The sequence below is a fragment of the Dermacentor silvarum genome, chromosome 1, assembly GCF_013339745.2.
Source record: "Dermacentor silvarum isolate Dsil-2018 chromosome 1, BIME_Dsil_1.4, whole genome shotgun sequence".
Classification (NCBI taxonomy): domain Eukaryota; kingdom Metazoa; phylum Arthropoda; class Arachnida; order Ixodida; family Ixodidae; genus Dermacentor; species Dermacentor silvarum.
In genome coordinates this window covers 62506516-62527949 of record NC_051154.1, presented here as the reverse complement: position 1 = coordinate 62527949, position 21434 = coordinate 62506516, and the positions used below count along the sequence as shown (strand labels likewise).

General features: G+C 47.9%; 1 protein-coding gene across 1 annotated transcript in view; it reads right to left on the bottom strand.

Annotated features, from left to right (window-relative positions):
- The window catches only part of LOC119442736 (mRNA (2'-O-methyladenosine-N(6)-)-methyltransferase), a 122878-nt gene that overhangs the window by 69139 nt on the left and 32305 nt on the right, over window positions 1-21434 (bottom strand). The window contains exons 6-7 of the mRNA XM_049662796.1: window positions 18740-18902; window positions 9047-9222 (exon numbers count right to left, since the gene is read on the bottom strand). Coding sequence (XP_049518753.1) covers window positions 9047-9222; window positions 18740-18902 — 339 coding nt within the window. The remainder of the gene's footprint in view (window positions 1-9046; window positions 9223-18739; window positions 18903-21434) is intronic.

The window sequence follows — 21434 nt, the reverse complement described above, 5'->3', positions numbered from 1 at the left end:
ACCGCGTCTAAATCTCGCGCGCGCAAGAAAAGTCGGGAGGAAGCGACAGCGGGGTGGCGCGCGGTCGCGCAGGCTGTATCTTGAAAGCGATCTGCGTTGGGGCAGAGTCTAGCAGTGTAGGTGTGTCGGCGGCTCGTAGCTTTCTGCGTGCTGTGTGTTCTCGGCGCTCAGTTTGCATTGAAGCGATAGACAACAGCACAAAGGTCACTTCGCTCGCTTCTCCAGCGGCGCTTCCACACGCCGCCAGCGTTTGACAGCGCGTGTCCACGCTCATCGAGTCTGATGTGCCACAGCGTGTACCAGCGCGTCAGCAGCATCAGCTGGAAAAGGAGAGTGCCGGCTTGGCGGGCTAGGCCAGCTGCAGCAAGCGGCAGGATCAGATTTGAATGAAGGGAGGGGGAAAGGTCACGCCCACGGCGGCAAGATCGCCGGGTCGAGGGATGCAGGGCCGCCTCGCACAAGCACGCACGCACACGTGCGCTCGCTTCGCATTCCGTTGCGGCGGAGAAGGTGCTTCCGGTTGCTGCTCGCTCAAAAATGACAAAATTTGGGGCGAAATCTCTAGTTTGTCGAAGGGGAAAATTTGTTATATCGAGGGGGTCTCCTGCTGCCACTTCGTTACGTAGAGGTCTCAAATACATGTGCTTCTATGGAGTAACGGCTGGGAATCGAAAAACTTCGTTATATGGAGGTTCGTTATAAGCAGGTTTAACTGTATAACGAACGCTGTGCCGTGCTGCGCCCCTGCAAGTGCGCTTCTAATGAATGCGCATTCACTTCTCATGTCGGCATAAATATTTAATGCCTACAAATTTGAAATGGCACTGTTTTGGCAGATGCTGTCCAACAAGATATTGAATCTGAAGGGCAATACACGCCATGGAGGAAAAATTAGCCGTATTCTACAGTTTAGCTTGCTGCGCATATCGATGGCTCGTGCAAACTACAGCCGTTCATTATCGGCAAGAGCAGATCACTACTCTGCTTCAAGAATGCGAAAAGCCTACCAGTCTGTATGCATTCCACAAGAAAGCGTGGATGGCACTCAACCTTTTCCCCGAGTGCGCATGGGATGCCAAACTGGAGATGCTGCGTCGCTGGGTTTGTCTTCTTGTAGACAAAGGCTTTCTGCGAACGACATTTTAGGATTCCGCAAGCGGCCAAAACGAACCCAACCCCAACCTCCACTTGGACGGATCTTTGGATTAGTTTGAATTTACCAAAACCCCTGCACACCACATCCGCACTTCGCATAAAGAGCCATGTGGCAAGACCCATCACTGTGCGATTCCCGGGTCCACGCTGAGTGCATTTCATTCGTGCACACGCAGTTACATGTCCGTGAGAACGGCCTTGAGTGTTCTGAAAAGCTGAACAGCACTTTCGAAACTACCAGCGTGTGTGTAGTGTTTGCTAGTCACCAACGCAGAGGCCGGAGGGGAAGGGCTGAGAACGAAGGGAGTATGTACCGGCCGCGAGGCATCGGAGTGCTGAGTGGCATGCAAGAGATCTGTGGACTTTTTAGGATGATTGAGAAGCGAGGACGACTTGGAATTAACAAGGAATTGGAATTAACGAGGCTGCATTTGCAGAAATTGTGACGTCGCAGTAAGGGCGGACCTTTATTGAGCCTAAGAGACACGGCGAAGGAGGGCGGCATCAACAACCGGCATTAACAGCCTTCGGCATAGTCCACGCTGATGATGCGCCCGCACGCACTATGAAGATGAAGGGCACACACATGATGATGATAATATACAGATGATGAAGAAGTGCACAATAAATGGCCACACTAATTTCCTCCGCGCGAGATAGGTACGGGGAACGCCGCGTGAAGGGCTTCATACGAGAAATGTGGACCACTTCGGTAGAACAGCAACGGCAGTCAGTTGAGGAAACAACAGGGGTCACACGATAATTAACAGGATAAGTCATTTCCAGGACCGTGTAGGGGTCAATAAACCGAAACTGAAACATCTTGAACGACCCAGGAGTGTAAACTGGTGTCCAGAGCAGCCCTTCATCGCCAGGCTGGTAGAATACTATGCGATGAGATGCGTCATAATGATCCTTGCAGTCCTGGTGTCTGGCTTCGGTGTTGATGCTGGCGACAATGGGCGAGGCGGGAAACACATTCTTCGCAGGAAGATGGAGGTGGACTAAAGATGCGTACACACTAGCGGCACGCGCGGCAATAAAACGCAACTGTGGCATGGCGGCCACACCAACCGGCGGTGCGCCGCTGCAGCAATCACATGACAGCATAGACCCCTCCCCCTTCTCGAACTATCCGTCAGCTCCGCGTGCAGGCGATAGTGCGAAACGAGTTTCCGGCTGACACCGAACGCGAGTACGAAACGAGCGGTCGGGCGGGTCCGCATGAAACCAGTTTCCCGCGCGTACATCACGAAAGCGGGCGCTCTCTTTGCTCTCCTTCATCCGCGGCACACGCAAACCGCAAAAAATCGGTCCAGGACCGATCTTTCCCGCGGCAAGAAAAACCTGCTTCGCGGTTGCTTACGCGGCGCACGTATTGCCGCCGGCGGTGCACCGCATGTGTTTTTGGCGCTAGTGTGTACGCGCCTTGAGAGGGGCAGAGAAGAAACATCGAGAAGGGAACTGGGTGAACGGCTATAAACAAGGTAGAATGGCAAGTAACCGGTTGTGCGTTGAACGGCAGTGTTATCCGCGAAGGTGAAGAATGGCAAAATTGTGTCCCAATATCTGTTATCTGGTTGAATATAGATGGCTGTCATGTCAGAGAGCGTTTGATGAAACCGCTCAGTCAGGCCGTTGGTCTGAGGATAATAACTTGGAGTAGTCCTGTAAGTGGTGCCAGAGGCTCTTTCCGAACTAACAGTTCGGAAAGGAGTGTCTTTCCGCAGTCGCTCAGAAGGACACAAGGGGGACCGTGCCGCGGGATTATGGCTTGAAGAATGAAGGCAGCAACTTCGGAAGCCGATGTAGAACTTACCGTATTTATTTGAATCTAGGCCAATAGCTTTTTTTAAATAATCATGTATACGAAACTCTAGGGTCGGCTTAGATTCGAGGATTTTCTTAAAATGCGCCAGTTTTTAACTGAAACTGATAAATATGGTGCATAGTTAGTGCCATCTAGAAAAGTCAGTATCGCAGCCGCTACTAGCCGCGCCAGTAGCGAACTGAAGTACACGAGGGACGTCACCATTTTGACCTGTGTCGCATCAGCGTGCGGCGTGGCGTTATCGTAATGGCACCAAACAGGCGATGCCACTATAGTGCCGCTTTTTAACGAATACCGTATTTACTCAAAATGGCCACCTCGCACGCGCGTCGAGCCTAGCTATCGTAGCTTCCTCAGTGTGCTGCAGAGTACACGTGCTTAGGCAATAGTCTACCGTCTGTCTTCACGTTCTCAGCGTCTGCTCTATCTATCAGCATGAAGTACCGAGTTCATCATGATGCCGCATTTAAAAGGAAACTGATCGCGTGTGCGGAGACGGACGGAAATCGGGCTGCATCACGGGCATTCGGAGAATCCGAAACTTGCATGCGGGACTGGCACAAACAGAACAAGAGGATTTTCGCCAGCAAAGCAATGCGGAACGCTTTCAGTGGACCGAAGCAGGACGTAATCTTCGACGATCCACTTTGGCGATATGACCCCCTTCACCCTATCTTGAAAGCAACCTGCGATGGGGAAAGTCCATCGCGCGCCATGTTTTCGCCACTTGTAGGTAAGCGAGAAGTATGCTAGCACGAAGGTAAATTCGCTCGCCGCGCTTCGTCACTCCAGCGTTTTGACAGTTCCTTTCCACAGTCAACGAGCGAGATGTGTTCATGTTCGCTTGTGCACGTGTAACACCGTGCTTGTTAATTTATTTAGTAAGCGAATGTTTTCAAGTTTATACAGCCGATAAAACTGCTATCCTTACTTCGTATAGCGGTCTAATAATTTGCCATCGCTTTCGATGGTTCACCTTTTGGGCGAAACAGACTTTTTTTATTCACCGCAACTTCAGTGCATCGGGAGGAAATCTGTTTTTCCAAATGACAGAAAGTTGTATTTCTGTTTGAAAGCATGAGCAATTGGCAAAAACACAGCGCAAAAGAAGACACGGACACGAGAGAGCGACACGCACACTCTCATGTCCGTGTCTTTTTTGCGCTGTGTTTTTGCCAATGAATCACCAACACGCCCAAGCTTCCACGCTAAATGAAAGCATGAGGATCAGATATAATACCATCCTTGCTCACAATATGACTTAAGACCTTGATCATCTTGCTTGCAAAATGACACTTTTTGGTGTTGAGCTGAAGACCAGCGTTAGTGAGGCACGTGAGAACCTCGTCCAGACATTGCAGGTGCTGGGCAAATGTCAATGAGAAAATAACTATGTCAACCAGATAGCACAAGCAAGTCTTCCACTTCAGGCAACGCAGAACGGTGTCAATCATGCGCTAAAAAGTTGCGGGAGCATTGCAGAGGCTGAAGGGCATGACGTTGAACTCATAAAAGATCATCTGGGGTTGCAAACACTGTTTTTTCTTTCTCGGCTTCTTGCATCAGAATTTGCCAGTAACCTGAACGCAGATCAAGACTGGAGAAGTGCTTGGCACCTTGCAAGGAATCGAGGGCATCGTCAATGCGAGGCATGTGGTATACATCCTTGCGCGTGATCTTGTTGAGCGCTCGGTAATCGACACAGAAACGCACGAAGCCATCTTTTTTGCAGACCAAAACGATGGGAGACGACCACGGAAGGGCTAGCAGAGGGGTGGATTATCTCACGTTGCAGCATGTTGCCGAAGTTTTCCTCAATAATCTTACGCACAGCGAGATACGGCCGGTGACGCACGATGGATCTGCAGTCTGTTTGAATCCGATGCACTGTGACGGAAGTCTGTCCCAATGTCGAAGAATGGGTGTCAAATGAACCTTCATGCTTCTTCAACAAGGCAAGTAGCTGTTGCGTCTGCAAAGGGGTCAAGTCCAAGCTGATTACGGCAGCAAGAGCGAAGGTAGAGGGAAAATGCCCAGCAGGAGAGATTTCAGAGGGAGAAGCCTTAAGGGGAATGACAGAGAGAGGAATCAGCAACGCAAGCCAAAGTGGTGCCTTTAGAAGGAGAATTTTCTCAGGTGTTGTGTTCCTTGCGGCGAGAAGTGCAGAACCATTATCAAACCTAACTAGGCCTGAAACAGTGGCTATCCCTTTCGTGATCCTACGTGCAGAAGGTAACACTAACACATCGCCATGGTCGATGACGTCCGGCGTGATGGTCAGCATTTGCTAACAGCCTAGCAGCCTAGAGGTAGCTCGGTATCTTTTGCAGCGAGCCGACGAAGCAACTGGTACGGTTCATCGCCGAGTGAATAGTCATATGTACAAGACCTTGCCCACAACATACAGCAGCAGAAGCAAGGAAATCCCATCCTAAAAGGAGCTGGTGGGAGCAGGGTGACAGCACAGCAAACTGTATGTAGTAGACGATGCCATCGATGAATACACGCACTGTACAAAACGCAGGAAGGGCGGATTATGTTCCCTTGAGCTGCAACCAGCACGGGTCCATCGTAAAGCATCATAACTTTCCTGAGACGCCTACACAAATCAGAATGCATAACAGATTAAGTTGAAACGGTGTTCACCAAAGCTTCAAAGAACACAGACATCATATTACAAGGGCACGCTGGAGGAATTGTAGTCCTGTCAATGCAGTCTCTTGCATTGTTGCATTGTGTGATTGCGCTCGAACGTCTGTTCTTTTATTATTCAGTATGTGCCTCTGCTGTCATTTCAAATTATGTTGCCAAGTCAAACAAAGCGCAAATTTTGTGTTTGATTGAGAAAGAGCTAGTAACACTGGAGGCTAGTTTCGACGATACCTCCTGTCAAAGTTTTATTTTGCCAGACTGCCAAATGTGCCAAAAATTGTGAAATCTGACCAATAGTTAAAGTATAGTCGTCATTCCATAGGGTCCGTGGCGTTACTCATCAAATAATTCCAACGGTAATGTTTAACATGTCAAAAAACTGTAAATCAAACTGATCAAGTTTTCTTTGGGTACAGTAAGGGAACAGTTAATTGGTGTAAATAAAGCTCCTCACATCACAGCTGGTATTGCCAATTTTTAATGGTGCCAGGGCATTTAAATAAAGAATACCAGCATCTTCCAGCACCATCTATGGCTCAATTCATGTTACACTGTTACATATGAATATCTGTGAGATGGTGGCATCCTTGTATGAAATTTGTGCAAGTGCAAAAAAGATGCAAAAGCATAGCAACAGAGTCACTAACCAACTTTTCGGATGCCCGAATTTTTGGACCTACTCAATTATTCAAACTTCCCCAAGGCACTGCTGCATTCTCCATGGAACCAATGTATTGCTGCGATCAAAATTTTAAATGACTTTCAGGTATTAGTGCTGACCGCAACTGATGGTGGCACTGCGAGTGTTGCTGAAGCGAAGTCTTGGAATGGTCCCCTACCACACATCAGACAGACCTTACCACATTTTTACTCAGTTCTTCGCTTTTAAGTAGGGGGGTGTGTGAATACCGAATACAGTCGACGTCCAATTTCCCGGACCCTCAAGGGACCGCGAAAACGTCCGGAAAATCGGGCAGTCCGGAAAAACGAATGCACGTGAAAACGCACCTTTTCGGTAGATATTTTTCGCTGACGGAGAGGGTCACGGCCGGAGTACAAGATTCCCATTGCTATTCAGCCAATGCATCGTTTAGGTGGCTCTGAAAAGAGCCGTTTATTAAAAAAAATACGACGTGGCCGGCGCTACCTCATAGGTCAGCACTTGGGCGCAAAGAAGTCGCTTATTTTCTTTTGCACGGTCCGCTTGCCCGCGATCATGTCTGCCTCAATTTCAGTCAACGTCATGTTGCCGCTGTACATCCGATGACAGTGTCATCAGTTCTTGCGTCAACTCCAAGCTCGTTGGCTGTGTAGGAGCTGGCTCTTCGTTCTCGGTGTCGGAGTCGTCGGAATCCTCCGTAACTTGACGAATGATTTCGTCATTGGTCAACTCCGCACATAGCTCGAGGTCTTTGTCAGCGTCGGCGAAGCCCTCAAAGGTTATCCCGGCTGGAATCGACACGCCGGCAGCGGAACAGCTAGGAACTCGGTGGATGCTGAAGGTCGGGAAACGTGATCACTGAAGATGGCGCGCAGCAGCAAACGATCAACCGCAGACACGACCGCAGAGCTGACAAAACAACACGTGAACGAACACAGTGAGGTTTGGCTTGGCTAAGCTACGGCTGGCAACGGATTGACACGTGCGGTTTCGAGGTTACGGCAGCCGCGGCGCGGTGCGGAGGTGCTGCTGGCCACACCTGCAATGCGAGTATGGTGGGTTCGAGGATATGAAAACAACCAAAATGGCGGCGTCGGTGGTGACTTTGGGTCGGCGGTTAACAGTAAAAAGTCCGGGAAATCGGATGGCAAAGGCTATAAGCGTCCGGAATTTCGGACTTTTTAATACATTGATTCTATGGGGAACTTGACGGTGCCACAGATGAGTCCGGGAAATCAGGCAGGTCCGGAATTTCGGGCGTCCGGGAAATCGGACGTCGACTGTAGTAGATTCTGAATTGAATATGGAATCAAATCAAGAAAAATAAAATGAATATCAAATCGAATATGGAATAGCACTAAAAAATTTTCACAAAATTTAATGCTTACAAATTTTGGGCAAGAATATATGGTGCTGCACATGCTCAGGATAACACTGCACAACTGCACTGCACTGCACAACAAGAATGTTGCAAGCTATCAGTAACTTAGGTACATAGAAATCAATACTCAGTACAGTCTACTCTTATTAAAAGTAACATCAAATTAGTATGCCAGCACTGATTACAGCTCAGTTCTAGTATATGAAGATCTGGAAAATATTTTTTAGCAATAGAATTCCTGTTGAATAGGATTGTATTTTCTTGTTTCTTCATTTTTTTCTGAAACTAATGAATTAGTGATGTTCTGTTGTACTGAATACCAATGAGGTTCTCAATTTAATAGTGGACCTGGGTTTTGCGGGAATCTATTCACTACACCAGAAAGTTTTTCTTTCCAATTTTTAAAATACAGAAGGGCTAAACCAACTTTACGACAGTTGGGTTATCGTAAAGGCAATCTGTGCAACAGACGAAAGGACCGCGCAACACGTGACTCGATCACCGCTCCGCACGTAACCGGCACCAACGATAAAGAGAGCAGGCACCATCCGCACCATTTTATTAGAGTTTTAGCATATCTCCGACAAACGCGGGCGGGTTGCCGGGTGAGTGCGTGTGTTAACATGACCTTCTGGAGTCGTGACACTAGCTGCTGGCACAGAATTCAACCATACAATTACAGAGCTATTATTGATGTTAACAAGTGTATTCTACTTTACTGCTGGTCTAAAATTTTGGCAGCGGCGTAATCATGTTGCTGACGAAAATTAACACCAGCAGCAAAGTTGATACACTTGGTTACTGCAATATTACTCTGTGTTTGTCTGGTTGAGCTCTGGACCACCAGGTGGCTGCACCGCTCACGTTTATGCCTCCCGCCCTTCTAGCAAAACGCCCAGTCCGCCTGCATTTACCAGAATACCGGACATGCTAAAACTCTCTATTATCAGGTTTGTTATGATACGCCAGCTGTCAAAGAACCTGAAATTTGGAGGGTCATGGCAAATTTGCATGAGGCTTGGGTTCACTTGGTTTTTATAACAAAACTATTCACTATTAATTCGATTCACTACTTGATTCGATTCGGTGATATTGGAGTAGCCGTAACCTCCTACTTCCAAGTGCTTATGCATGCAGCACAGTACAAGTGCCAAATTACTATCATACATTCTTTTCGAAGTTAAAGTGCTTGAAAAAAGAACATTGGCTGGAATAATGAGGCCATCTCTATGCAGAGAATCCTGGCCACAAGCATGTTTTGTTTTTTTAAAAACTTTGCATTCCATCTTTAATAAGTGTTCTACGTACTAAAATAACAAAAAGCAGAAAGTCAGCCCCCAGAGAACCTATAACAATGAAAACTCACAAGTTTCTGAAAGTACAGTGTGTTGATGCGCACAACTTCTCCTTTGTAGCGCAGGAGGGTGCTGTCTTTGTCTGTGAGCACATCCACTGCTGGTAACCGAGGTGATGAGATGGCAAACTGGACTGGATAGCAGAACACTTTTTTGGGGTTTGCCACGTGCAATGGGCTTGTGATTTCTGCACGAGACACAAATTCAATATGGAAATTCAGTTGAGCCCACTTACAATGCTAGCACTGGCAAGTACCACCACCTACAAATGCATGTACAGTCAAACCTCAATATAAAAAATCTCGATTTAACAAAATTTGCGATGTAACAAACTATTTTTATTTCCCCCATCTTAGTTCTATTAAATTAACGAAACCTCGATGTAACGAAATTCTCAATATAACGAAGTTTTTCGCTGTACAAGGTTTTACTGTATATTGGTTGTAACTTTCCAATTTCTTAACAATTATACTGCTTAAAGGGGTCCTGAACCACCCCTCGGGCTTGGTGAAAAAACATACTACTCCATGGATAGCGTACGCTGCTGTGAAAATCTCAGCCAAGTTTTGTAGCCGTGCGCGGTGCGTGGAGCTCGCAAACGGAGCGCGAAGTCATTTTTCTTTCAAATGCTCTCTTCAACAGAAGCCTACTCCTCACTTTTTTCTGGACACTTTATTTTGTAATACAGCAGATTTCCATACACAGCTGTTATTCACCAATAGCTGACATCAATCAAGAACAATGTTTGGATCAGTGCGCTTCTTCCTACTGTTACTGTGTATATTTATTAACGAAGTTATTTATTGACAGGCTGAAGTAGGCGAAAATCTGCTTTTGAATTTCGATAACTAAGCACTTCCAGAAGAAGCCGACTATCGTCTGCTCACACTCAGCCGTGGCTGCCCACGTAGAAATTAAACTTTGGCCACCCTACTTATCGGTGTCGTAGACAACATGTCTCGGTAATTTCGACTAGTTTAGGACACTCGACTAGCCTCGAACTACGCGAAACTTAAGGTGAGACCACACGCACGCTTGCCAGCGCATGCTGAATCCTAGCCGCTCCTGGTTAGATGCCTGGGCAGACTTATGGATAGCGCTCCAAAATGCGCAAGTTGGATTTGGCTACTATCTGTCGGTCAAGCTAGCGAAGGTCAAAGCCGCTCTACACCACATGGCACAGTTAGACTGGAGGATATGAACGTGAGCATGCACTCAAGACCTGTCGTGCACAAAGCACACGCTGTGCATCCGCACCAAAGTTGCATGTAGCTACGGTCTGCTATGTAGCGTAGATACCGCAACTGTGGCTTGCTGAGGACAACTGCATTTGGCTTACGTTTGGCACGTCGCAGGCACCAAAATCGGAAGTAGTGGCATCTACGTTAACATCCAAAATCAAATTTGAACTGCTTGCCACGGTGACATTCAGTAGATACTAGAGGGTTGTGGGCACGCCCCGTTCCGCCGTAGCTTTCGTAGCGTAAGGCATTGAAAGAGGAGCGGAAGCACCGTGAAGGGCATGTTCGATTGCCAATAACTCTGCTTCTGCTGAATGCATTGAAGTACTTTTTGCGGCAAAGTAGTATGTATTTCTGAAACAGCCTATTTTAACTTCAAATGCATTTCTCCACTTTGGTAAAAAGTGGTTCAGGGTCCCTTTAAATAATAACTTTACTGTCCTAGATGGTGAGACATTAACTGAACGTTATGGTTCTGTGCTGAGTCAACCACTGTTTCCTTTCAGTTAGCCATACTAGTTGAAAATCTCCTTGACGATGAAAGCAAGGGCATGGGTAATAAGCACTAATAAACTAAACAGCAGCAACTCCATTCAGCTGCAATAGGCATTTGCAACATTGCCCATGTAAATCATGTCCAAAATTTGAACTACTTTGTATGCTAGCCTTAACAACAACACACATATACACATATTTCAACATACTATAATTGTAATTCCCATGTAAATACCTGCAGTTTAAATTCAATTTCAACAAAGCATAAATTTTCTAGGAATGGATATAAGAAAACATATTTTAGTCCAGTGTGAAGATTTACTAGTAATTGCATGACAATTAGCCTAAAATCTGGCAGTGCACAACACTAGTAGTAACGTGTCTGATGCACCAGCTATAAAAACTCCCGTGAGCTTTTGACTACCTGGCAACGCACCAAACAAGTTGTAAGGCAAGGCTGTTCACCCACACCTAAAAAAGCAAAAATTGTTACTCAGAAGCTACTTTTATGAGTCATGAAACTAAAGGCGCAGATGTAGTCCGGCGCTTCCACCATGCCAGAATCATTGAAAATTTGCCCCCTAAATACAGTAGAACCTCGTAACAAACCTCAATTCGAACACGAAAGCATTTGCGACGGTTAATTCGAACATAACCGCGCACCGACAATGCTCTCAGCAGCACGCCAAATCATGTGGCGGCGCCTCCGACTGGCATTGCTCCGACATGGCCATAAAGCAAAAGCTTAGGAGAGACCCCTCAACGCCGTGAGGAGGAAAAAAAAAAAAAAAAAAAAAACGCCGACAATTTCACTCTCTAAATGGCAAGGTCGTCGTTTCTGAGTCGCGCCGGAACACGCCGTGTATGTGCCGACGACTCAGCCAACGCTGCGGCTGCGGCGCGATGGAAGCAACACGGAGGCCCAGTCCGGCCAATGAAACTGCCCACGCCAGCCAACGCTCGCTTCAACGGCAGAAAACGAAACTTCGAGGAGCGGGCTAAGCTGGCGCCAGGCCGCGTATTTCTATTTGCGCCCAAGCCCAGTGCTCGACCAGTGGCGCCGCCATGCGCCACTCGCGCGTACCATGTTTCTAGCCGCCGCCGTTGGAACGGAGAACGCGGAGAACACGCTGGGCTGGTGGTGACAAGGCGCAACTGTGGCTGCTGTTAAGGGATTGAGGGCATTCCTAAATAAACGCATCACTGTTTTGATGATCCAAATATAATCTCACTATCAGGGAGGGAGCAGTCTACCTGACTGGAGCAGTATTTGGTGGTGGTGCCGGGCGTCAGTGCCCAGCACCACGGCTTTCGCCGCGGCCCCGGGGTTCAACCGACCGCGCTGCCAAACAGAGAGGAAAAATAAACAGAAAAGCATGATACCAAGAAAAAAAAAAAGTTTCTAGCCAAAGCAGGATTCGAACCCGAGTACGCCTGGTCCCGAAGCAAGCGTCGTAACCACCAGGCCATACAGCCACGCTTCGAAAACTGGCATTTATGCGAACTATATGATTGCATTCAAGCACCCTCTGCGAAAAAAAAACACCTAAAAACATGGTACGCGCGAGCGGCGCATGGCGGCACCAGCGGTCGAGCACTGGGCTTGGGCGCAAATAAAAATGCGCTGCCGGGCCACGACTAGGAGCTCCACGATTGCCATGACAACACGTGTTAAGCGGAAGTCCTCCTCTGTACCTACTAGCAATTGAAAAGTCGCCGCCGAACCGGCGGGAGCTGCAGCGGGCGCGCACGGAGACAGTCGAAGATGAGGGAGCTACGAGAGAGTTGAGAGTGAGGGCGAGGGGAGCCACCGAAGGGACGGGGTTGCCGAGGCCAAATGCGCTTCCCTGCCGCCCTCCTCCCTCACCTTCGCCGGTCTCTGCACGCGCGTCGGCGGCCCGCTCCCTGAAGTTTCGTTCACTGCTGTTATCAGGATGCGAGAGAGAGAGATTGTGGTTGTGAAGAGAAAGAGGCGCTATCGGGATGCGAGCGTTGGCCGGTGTGGGCAGTTTCGTGGCCCACGCTCGCTATGTGCTTGCGCGCCGCGATATTTCACGACTCGCACCGTTCGTATGTAGCGCTATGGTGCACAAATACGTTAAAAAATGAGTCCTTTTAATTCGAAAAAATTTTCCGGCCCCTTCGAGTTCGAATTATCGAGATCCGGCTGTATTTTCTGCTGGTGTGTCCCACCCTTGGACAGGAACAACTCCTTTTGCACACATTGCATCCCTTGTCCGCATTTTCGTTGTCTTTCGTGTGAAAGAAGCTTTGTAAGGCTTTCAGGCCAGCAAGGGCTTCGGCGAAGGTTGCCGGTGGGCACAAGCCTTCGTTCTTGCCGCCATCTTCAGACGCCTCGTCCGCCACCACCTCCGCTACGATCTCGGTGAGTCCTAGCGCGGCGTCCGCCTGTTTTCACCGCTTAGTAGTTCGCGTTGAAGCGAGGGGCGAGGTAGCGCATAGGTCAATTCGCTCGCCGCTGCTGTCGCAGCTTCGTTACTTCGGGCGAACAAGCACTGCAGAGAAGCCGCGCGGCAGCCGTCTGCCACTTGGTGCTTCACAAGCACATGAGAGCGGCCTTTTTGCCCACCTGAATAATTGTTCGCTGCAGAACGTATCATACGACCGCAGTTAACCGCAATGCTGAACGTTTCTGCCGAATAATCGTATTTTCCGGGAACTGTATTAACACATTCCTCTATGGGGTTATATTTATTTTTCGCGATTGTGAACGTAGGAGCCGGGTAATCGTATTAAGCGGGAACGTATTAGCGAGGTTCTACTGTAGTTCAGCGTGTTGAATGTGTGCTGCAACAGTGCGATGATCAGCTATTGCTGCAACAAATGTGCACAAGTGCGCGGCGAACAAGCCCTTTTGTGTTTGGTGAAAGTGCAAACTTGGCATGCTCTGTTCAGTGCACCAGAACTGTAGGCCAGCATGCTGCCGGCCAGCCAAGCTAGCGCGCGATGCACTCTGGTCTAGTTAGTCTGGCGTGAGATAGGACAGGTTCTATCCTCGCGCCATAGCGCGCCAAACACCATTGGTCACATTGACTGTGCCAGACACTAGACTAGAGTGCCCAAGTTTCCCCAGTGTAGTGCAGGGCAGGCGTCCAAGTTGCGCCGGAATATATCTGCCCGAAAATGTTGACAAATGAATGCTAACATCCACGATCTATGAACGATTCCAAAATTACCATTAGCAAAGTTAATGGAACAGCCAAATGCGTCATACATCTACAAATACAAATACAGTGTCATTTATTGTTCATCACAACATGGCAACAGAACAAGCTTTTGCATAGTTCGATATGGTAATGTGCCGCTTTCATTATCAAAGCCCAATCAAAAACTACATTATTTTACATCCTAAGCCTGCAACAGCGCATGAGAGTTTCTGTTGTTCCAGAGAGATTTCTGCTTTAAAATTTCGTGGTATTCATTGGTATGCAGCTGCTGTACCAGCAACCTAGTGATCGAGGCCGACTCCCACATAGTCGTTAGCAAAGAAAAGAGCAATGAAGAAATCACAAGGAATGCTCACGATAATTCATTTTATTGAACAGTGCAGATGCTATGACAGAGCACATGCCCACTATAGTGGCACCACGTTTATAGACACACCTCATTTGATATACAGCTAAACCTGCTTATAACGAACCTCCATATAACGAATTCCTGGATAGAACGAAGTTTTTATATTCCCCGCCATTACTTCATATAAGCACATGTATTTGAGACCTCTGCGTAACGAAGTGACAACGGGAGACCCCCGCGATATAACGAATTTCCCCCGCCGACAACCTAGACATTTCGCCCCAAATTTTGTCATTTTTGCACGAGCAGCTACCGGAAGCACCTTCTCCGCAGCGACGGAATGCGAAGCGAGCACACGTGTGCGTGCGTGCGAGCGTGTGCGAGGCGGGCCTGCATCCCTCGACCCGGAGATCTTGCCGCCGCGGGCGTGACCTTTCCCCCTCCCTTCATTCAAACCTGATCCTGCCGCTTGCTGCAGCTGGCCTAGCCCGCCAAGCTGGCACTCTCCTTTTCCAGTTGATGTTGCCGACACACTGGCAGATGCTGTGACACATCACACTCGATGAGTGCGGACACACGCTGTCAAACGCTGGTGGCGTGTGGAAGCGCCGCTGAAGAAGCGAGCGAAGTGACCTTCGTGCTGTTGTCTATCGCTTCAACACAAACTGAGCGCCGAGAACACACAGCACACACAAAGCTACGAGCCGCCGACGCACCTACACTGCCTAGACTCTGCCCCAACGCGGATCGCTTTCAAGATACGGCCCGCGCGACCGTGCGCCGCTGCGCAGTATGCAGTTGATGCCAGAGTACAGTACAACGCCGCCCCGCTATCCCTCCCCCCTTGCCGGTGCCTCGAGTGCAACGGAAGGCACACTTCCTCCCTGCTTTTCTTTCGTGCACGCGCGAGATTTAGACGCGGTCGTCGGCTTCCCTTGCATGTTTTCACTCGCACATACAGCATACGGCACGTGGCGACTGCGTTATCGCCCTTGGACTTTATACGGAACGTCTGTGAGCCAAAACCAATTTTAGGGCCAGAACGCGTCATATACACCATCTTTAGATAGCAAATACGGATCTCAAGGGCCATACTTTTGCTGGCGGAAACCGAAAATACGTCATAGTTGTCGCCCCCGGCACTTTGGGCCGCCAATGCCATCGTCAAGCCACCAAGCCAAGCGACATGAAAAGTCAAAATGGCCGCTCGGGCCGGCGCGGGGTGGCAGTTCGCAACGTATGATGCGGGAATGGTCCCACAGTTGCGACGCAACAGCGGGGTTACCAATGCATTGAGTTCCATGGGAGCTGTGCTGGGACTGGCCGAAAACGACGTAACAGCCGGGAAAACGCAGCACCCGGGAACATAACAGCGGGGTTCTACTGTAACACTATACGACACTACGACGCCATCGTGATGCTTGCTCTTGGTTTCCGATGCCTCGCGCTTGTGCGAAACGACACGCGTCCACGCATTCAGTACCTGGTGTGACATTCCAAGGATGAGTGCTTCGACGAAAACGGAAAACGGGTGCGCATTACAATCGAGGGCGCGTTAGAATCGAGTAAATACGGTAAGCGTTTTTTTTTTTTTCGAAATTTCGTGCCGAACCTACATACAGTAAAAGCTCGTTAATTCGAATTTCGCGGGGACGCCCAATGAGTTCGAATTAAACCGAAATTCGAACTAACGAAATTCATTGAAAAAAAAGCAGGAATTGAGACCGGGTTGTTGGAAAATCACTCAAAATATTTACTTGCGAAAATAATCTGTGATCACTGTCTCTTTCTCTTCTTTGAATGCGATCGCCATAGCCTTGTTTTCCAACGCGCGAACGTGGCAGAAAGCATCCTCTGCGTCTTCCTCGAAGCTGAAGAATAGACGCGCGACACGCATAGCCTCCATTAGTTCCAAAGCTGAGGGCCGCGTGGGTGCATCATCCTCTTCGTCATCCGCACCTACATCGACGACGGGCGCTTCTCCACCAGTCACCTGCGCGATGATATAATCGTCGGTGATTGTGCCGCAGACCGCTGCACAGCGATCTGCATCGACGTAGTTGTCGAAGGTCACGTCCTCCAGCGCATCCCGCAATCCGGCAGGAATGACCACGGCCTCGCGCTCGTCGGGCTCGCAAGCTGTGCCCTCATTGGTCACACAAAAGCCACTGTGGCGGAAGCAATTGGCAACAGTTGTTGCCGTGACCTGATCCCAGGCCCGCACCAACATATGCAAGGCCGTGAGCAGCGTCACATCGTAGCGACAGGGCACCGAACGACTTCGTAGTTCTGACGTACACGAGGCCTAGCGACTGAACGTGCGGCACACAAAGGACACGGAGACTACGCAGACACGTCCGGCACGAACGACCCCACGATGCGAAGAGCGAGCGCAATGACGACAGTGACGCCGCTGCGCTCGCGCCATCTATCGTTGAGCCTTGAAAGCTTGCGGCGGCAGTATAAAATACCACCACGCAGCGGCGCGCAGTTCGAATTATCGATAGAGGAGCCGATGCGCGCGTGAACTAATGAGTTGGTTAACCCATAGACGCCTATATATTGTGGCCGGACCATGAGCATCAGTTCGAATTAACCCGAAAGTTCGAATTAATGAGGTGCGAATTAACGAGCTTTCACTGTATAACGAAATCCTCTTTATAACGAAGTTTTTTGGGAATTTGTCAATTTCGTTATATCCAGGTTTAACTGTAATACGGCGGTTTGTCACAAGCTCATGCCAACGATTTGCGATGGCTCGCACAACAGAATGCGAAATCCACGTCAGAGCACTGCTTGCAGAAAGTGCAAGCAAGCCGAAGTTAGACTTTTAGAATTAAAGCTATTTTTTCTGCCCTTAAACCATGTTAATGGTTATGAAGTTTCATGTCTACGAAGTTCTGTGACAACAAAAGTTTTTAAATGAGACCCACGAAGTTTACTGTGGTAGGATTCAACCTTATTTAATACACTAACAATTATCAGTGACAAATGCATTGCAATACAGTCAAACCTCGTTAATACGTACCCGCTTAAGTGTAATTGCGGCTTAACCGTAGTCGCGAAGATTCCCCCATCCAGCCCCCATTGAACCCCATGTATTGCCTGACCGCTTAAGCCGTACACGCTCATTTGCCACCAAATGGTTAGTGCCTACTAGTTTCCTTCTAGTTCTACAAGCACAGGCACAAAATCGGCAAAATCTCAAGTACGAAGACGTTCGATTCTTAAGTTGTGACGCCCGGACGACAGCCGCCAGCGATAGGGACCTTCAAACATGGCCACCATGACGCATTTCCCGATCATACAGCTGTTACCAAATACAGCACACAAGAGCATGGCCTTCGAGATTGGCTTCCGGTAACGTGAAGAAGCTGCCGGTAGGAGGTGCGAATTCGCTGTTGAATCCAATCCAAATCAAAGAGTAACCGTGCAGAACACTTTATTGTGATAGCAATCATATGGACGCTCCAGGCGCATTTCTGCCGTGGTCATGGTCGTTGCTTTGAGGTTCCATCTAAAGTCTAAACACGGTAACATCGTCCCTGTGTGCTGTACGCTGTGTGAAATCTTGCAAGGGTCAGCCGACGATTGCGGCTCAATTTAAGCTCTCGCAAGCGTGAGGGAGAAAGCGGGGCGGAAGCGTGCTTCTGTCGTGCACGAGGCACGGCGAGGGAGGCTAGAAAGAGAAGGGCGCTCGGCGGCAGCTGCGCGGGCACCTATCTTGAAAGCGATCTGCGACGTGGAGAAAGTGCGCGTCCGTGCGGGCCTCGTCTTCAAAGCGATCTGCAATATGAACAAAGTGTAACTAGTGCCGGTAGCTTCGTGTGCGCTGTGCTTTCGACGTTTGGTTCGCGTTGACGGCACTAAGGTCAATTCGTTCGCTGCTCTTGCCGCGCCTCGTCACTCCAGCGTTGTGATATCTAGTTTCCGCAGTAATCGAGAGAGATGTGTTCATATTAACCTATGCACGCTTTACACCGTGATTGTTAACTTAGTAAGCGAATGTTTACAACTTTATACGACCGACAAAACTACTATCCTTAGTTCGTATCGTTGTGTACTAATTTGCAATCGCAATAGATGCTTTGCCTATCGTGTGAAACTGCGATAATGAAATTTTTTTTTTCTTCGTTCCGCCATGGTGTTGTCGTAGTGTTCTGTTCGAAGATGCCGTCATCGCGGCAAGTCAAGATAACCGATTTTTTGCTGCCTACCCGCAAATAAAGCCTGTCTGAGAGTATGGTTGAGAGCATCATGACGTAGTTCTTTTCTGGCTGGTAAGTAGCCGCTAAACTGACATTGGCGGTTAATCAGTATATAGTTTAGTGCACACCTAAACGCCGTTCCCGGCCGACTACGTATTAACGAGGTTTGACTGTATATGGCCCTTAATGTTGGTTCTACAAAATTGCAAGGTCTCTTGCTTACCTTCGATGCCATGCTGGTTGAGAATGGTCCAATGCTTTTCCCGTATCTTCTTCACATTTTCGACAGACATATGATATATTTTGGCACATATACCTTCCACTGAAGAACGCGCTGCCTGGACTAAATGTGGCTGACACTGTTTTTTTAGATGGGCCAGGCGTTCCTGCAGAATAATTCAAAGCAGAGTACAATGACACAAAAGCGTCGCCTGTGACAGCTTCCACTGTGACTGCTACTTTGTAGCTGTAAGCCTCTACATGCTGTTCCATAATTAGTTAGTGGCATATCTAATAGTGCACCATAAATGTAAAATTATGCACTGCTACCAGTTCACACAGACCTTTCACTTTGTATTTTTCCCTCCAGCTTGAAGCATAAAAATCAAGTACCACGTTTAAGCTGTTAATTGAAAAGAGATCAAAGCTCGATAATGTTATGACAACTGATTTTCTTTTCTAATCGTGATAGCAATTACAGTAAATCCTCGCAATAATGACGTAATCAGGACACGAAATTAATTTCTTTAAAACCAGTATTCCCTCAATAATGTAGGAGCAGTAAGATAGCCATAACATAGCACTATGTACAATCCAACAGTGCAGAAATTTACTGAACTTATATTGAAAGAAAGCTGCACTCATGCTGCCACGACATGACCGTGACGAAACTGTCGACGCCCGTGAATGTTAGTACTAAGGAGCTGCCGCCAAGTGGCGAAGTGACGTTTGCAGCGCATTTTACCTTGGCAGGTTGGTCGGGAGAAATGCAAAGGGCCATTGTTTATGCTAAACAGACTGGTCATGTGCAGATTTCCTGCTTGGCATTTTATATTAAGCAAAATCAGGTTGCTCCTGCACTTTGAATAATCCGGCCCAAAATGCATGCACCGCACCGCGGTAGGGGTAATGAAAAATTTCAAATGAAGCAATATTTTGAATAAAGTGATTCCGTTATAACTATAGTTTACTGCACATAATCACCAGCATGCATGACAAGTTTTTGGCCGTAAACTTCATTATTCTACATGAACAATGTCATTAACACAGCAGTGAACATCCCAGAATGAGCGTGTGAGTGTGCATTTGTGTGCATGCTTTTTCATTTCTCATGTATTCATAACTGCCTCAGTCATAGCACCTATGCCTCCATTTATAATCCTTGGTTCCCTAACATAGGTACACCTTCTTTTAGAACTGCAGCTTAGGGGGATACTGAAACACCTTCTTGGACAGCCTGAAACATGTCTAGTTTTAAAAGCACCTCCTCCTGAATCTTTAACAACAGAAATATGAAGTAACAGACAGCGAGGCCAGAAAACGCATAGGGGAAATTAAGTGTAATGAAAAATGGTTAAACATTTGCATTGTTGCATTGATAACATAAAAAGATGAAACAAAGGGAAATAAAATCAAATATACAAAATTTTTTCGCATCAACGTGAGAGTTTCAACTAAAATAAAATTTTAGATCATAAGGAACATGAGTAGCAAAAAAATTTTTATGCGTAGCAGAAACTGCCTAGTGATTCTGAAGGTATCCTCCTTCATCTGAACTAAAATCTGATGAACTACATTCATCCTCTCTCCCCGATGCTAGATGCATCCAAACAATCACTTGAGTTCGCAACAGAATCACAAGAACGTCATTCACACAAAGGTCCAGCGACCGAAGCATCTACAATCTTCACAATCAAACGATACAAATGACACTCTTTTTTACAGCCATTAAAACTCGCGCCGCTCAGAAAAAAAACACCACTCAGAAAGTGAAACTTTTGTTCTTATACAATAAACTAGATGGTACAGCAAGTCTGTAGGAGCGTCGGTAGTTTAAAATTTTCGTGCGGTGTGTATGGGGCATTAATGAACCATGCTCTACGGGCATGGTTAGAGGCCCTAGTTTTCCGTGATTCTGCGAAAAATCACGGAATTGATGTTTTTTCTGCGGAAATGTGATTTTTTTAAGCTGCTTTTTGAAGCAGCAGCGAAACGCTGTTTCTCACAGTTTTCACAAGATGGCGCTACAGTAGCCGACCGATTTTCCGGACTTCGCGAGGACTGAAAAATAGTCCGAAAAATCGAGGAGTCCGAAAAACCGAACAGTCCGAAAAACTCCCCCCCCCCCCCCCCCCCAAAGAGAAAAAAATTACCAGGCTTAGAGCGGCTTAAGAAAAATGGCGCAGTTTCGCCCAAAAGGCAGAGCATCGATTGCAATAGCAAATTAATAAGACCGCTATATGAAGTAAAAATGTTAGTTTTATCGGCCTTATAAAGTTGTAAATATGCGCTTACTAACTAAATAAGCACGGGGTCACGCGCGCACAGGTTACATAAACACATCTCACTCGATGACCGCAGGCAAATTGACCTTCGCGCTGTCTATTCTCTCGCTTCAACGCGAACGTCGAAAAAAAAAAAAAAAAAAAAAAATAGCGCATACGAAGCTACTGGCACTCGACGCATGCCCTTTGTACCCATCGCAGATCGCTTTGAAGATGAGTCTCCCACGGGCGCACACTTCGGCCGCGTAGCAGATCGCTTTAAGATACGATGCCTGCGCAGCAGCTCCGTCGGCAGCAGCCGCAAGAGCTGAACGCAACTCTCCACCGTCTCCGTCGCCTTCTCCCCGTGCCCCGCGAGCGAACGAAGTCCGCGCACCTCCGGTCGCCTTCCTCTCTTGCGTGCGCACTCCAAGC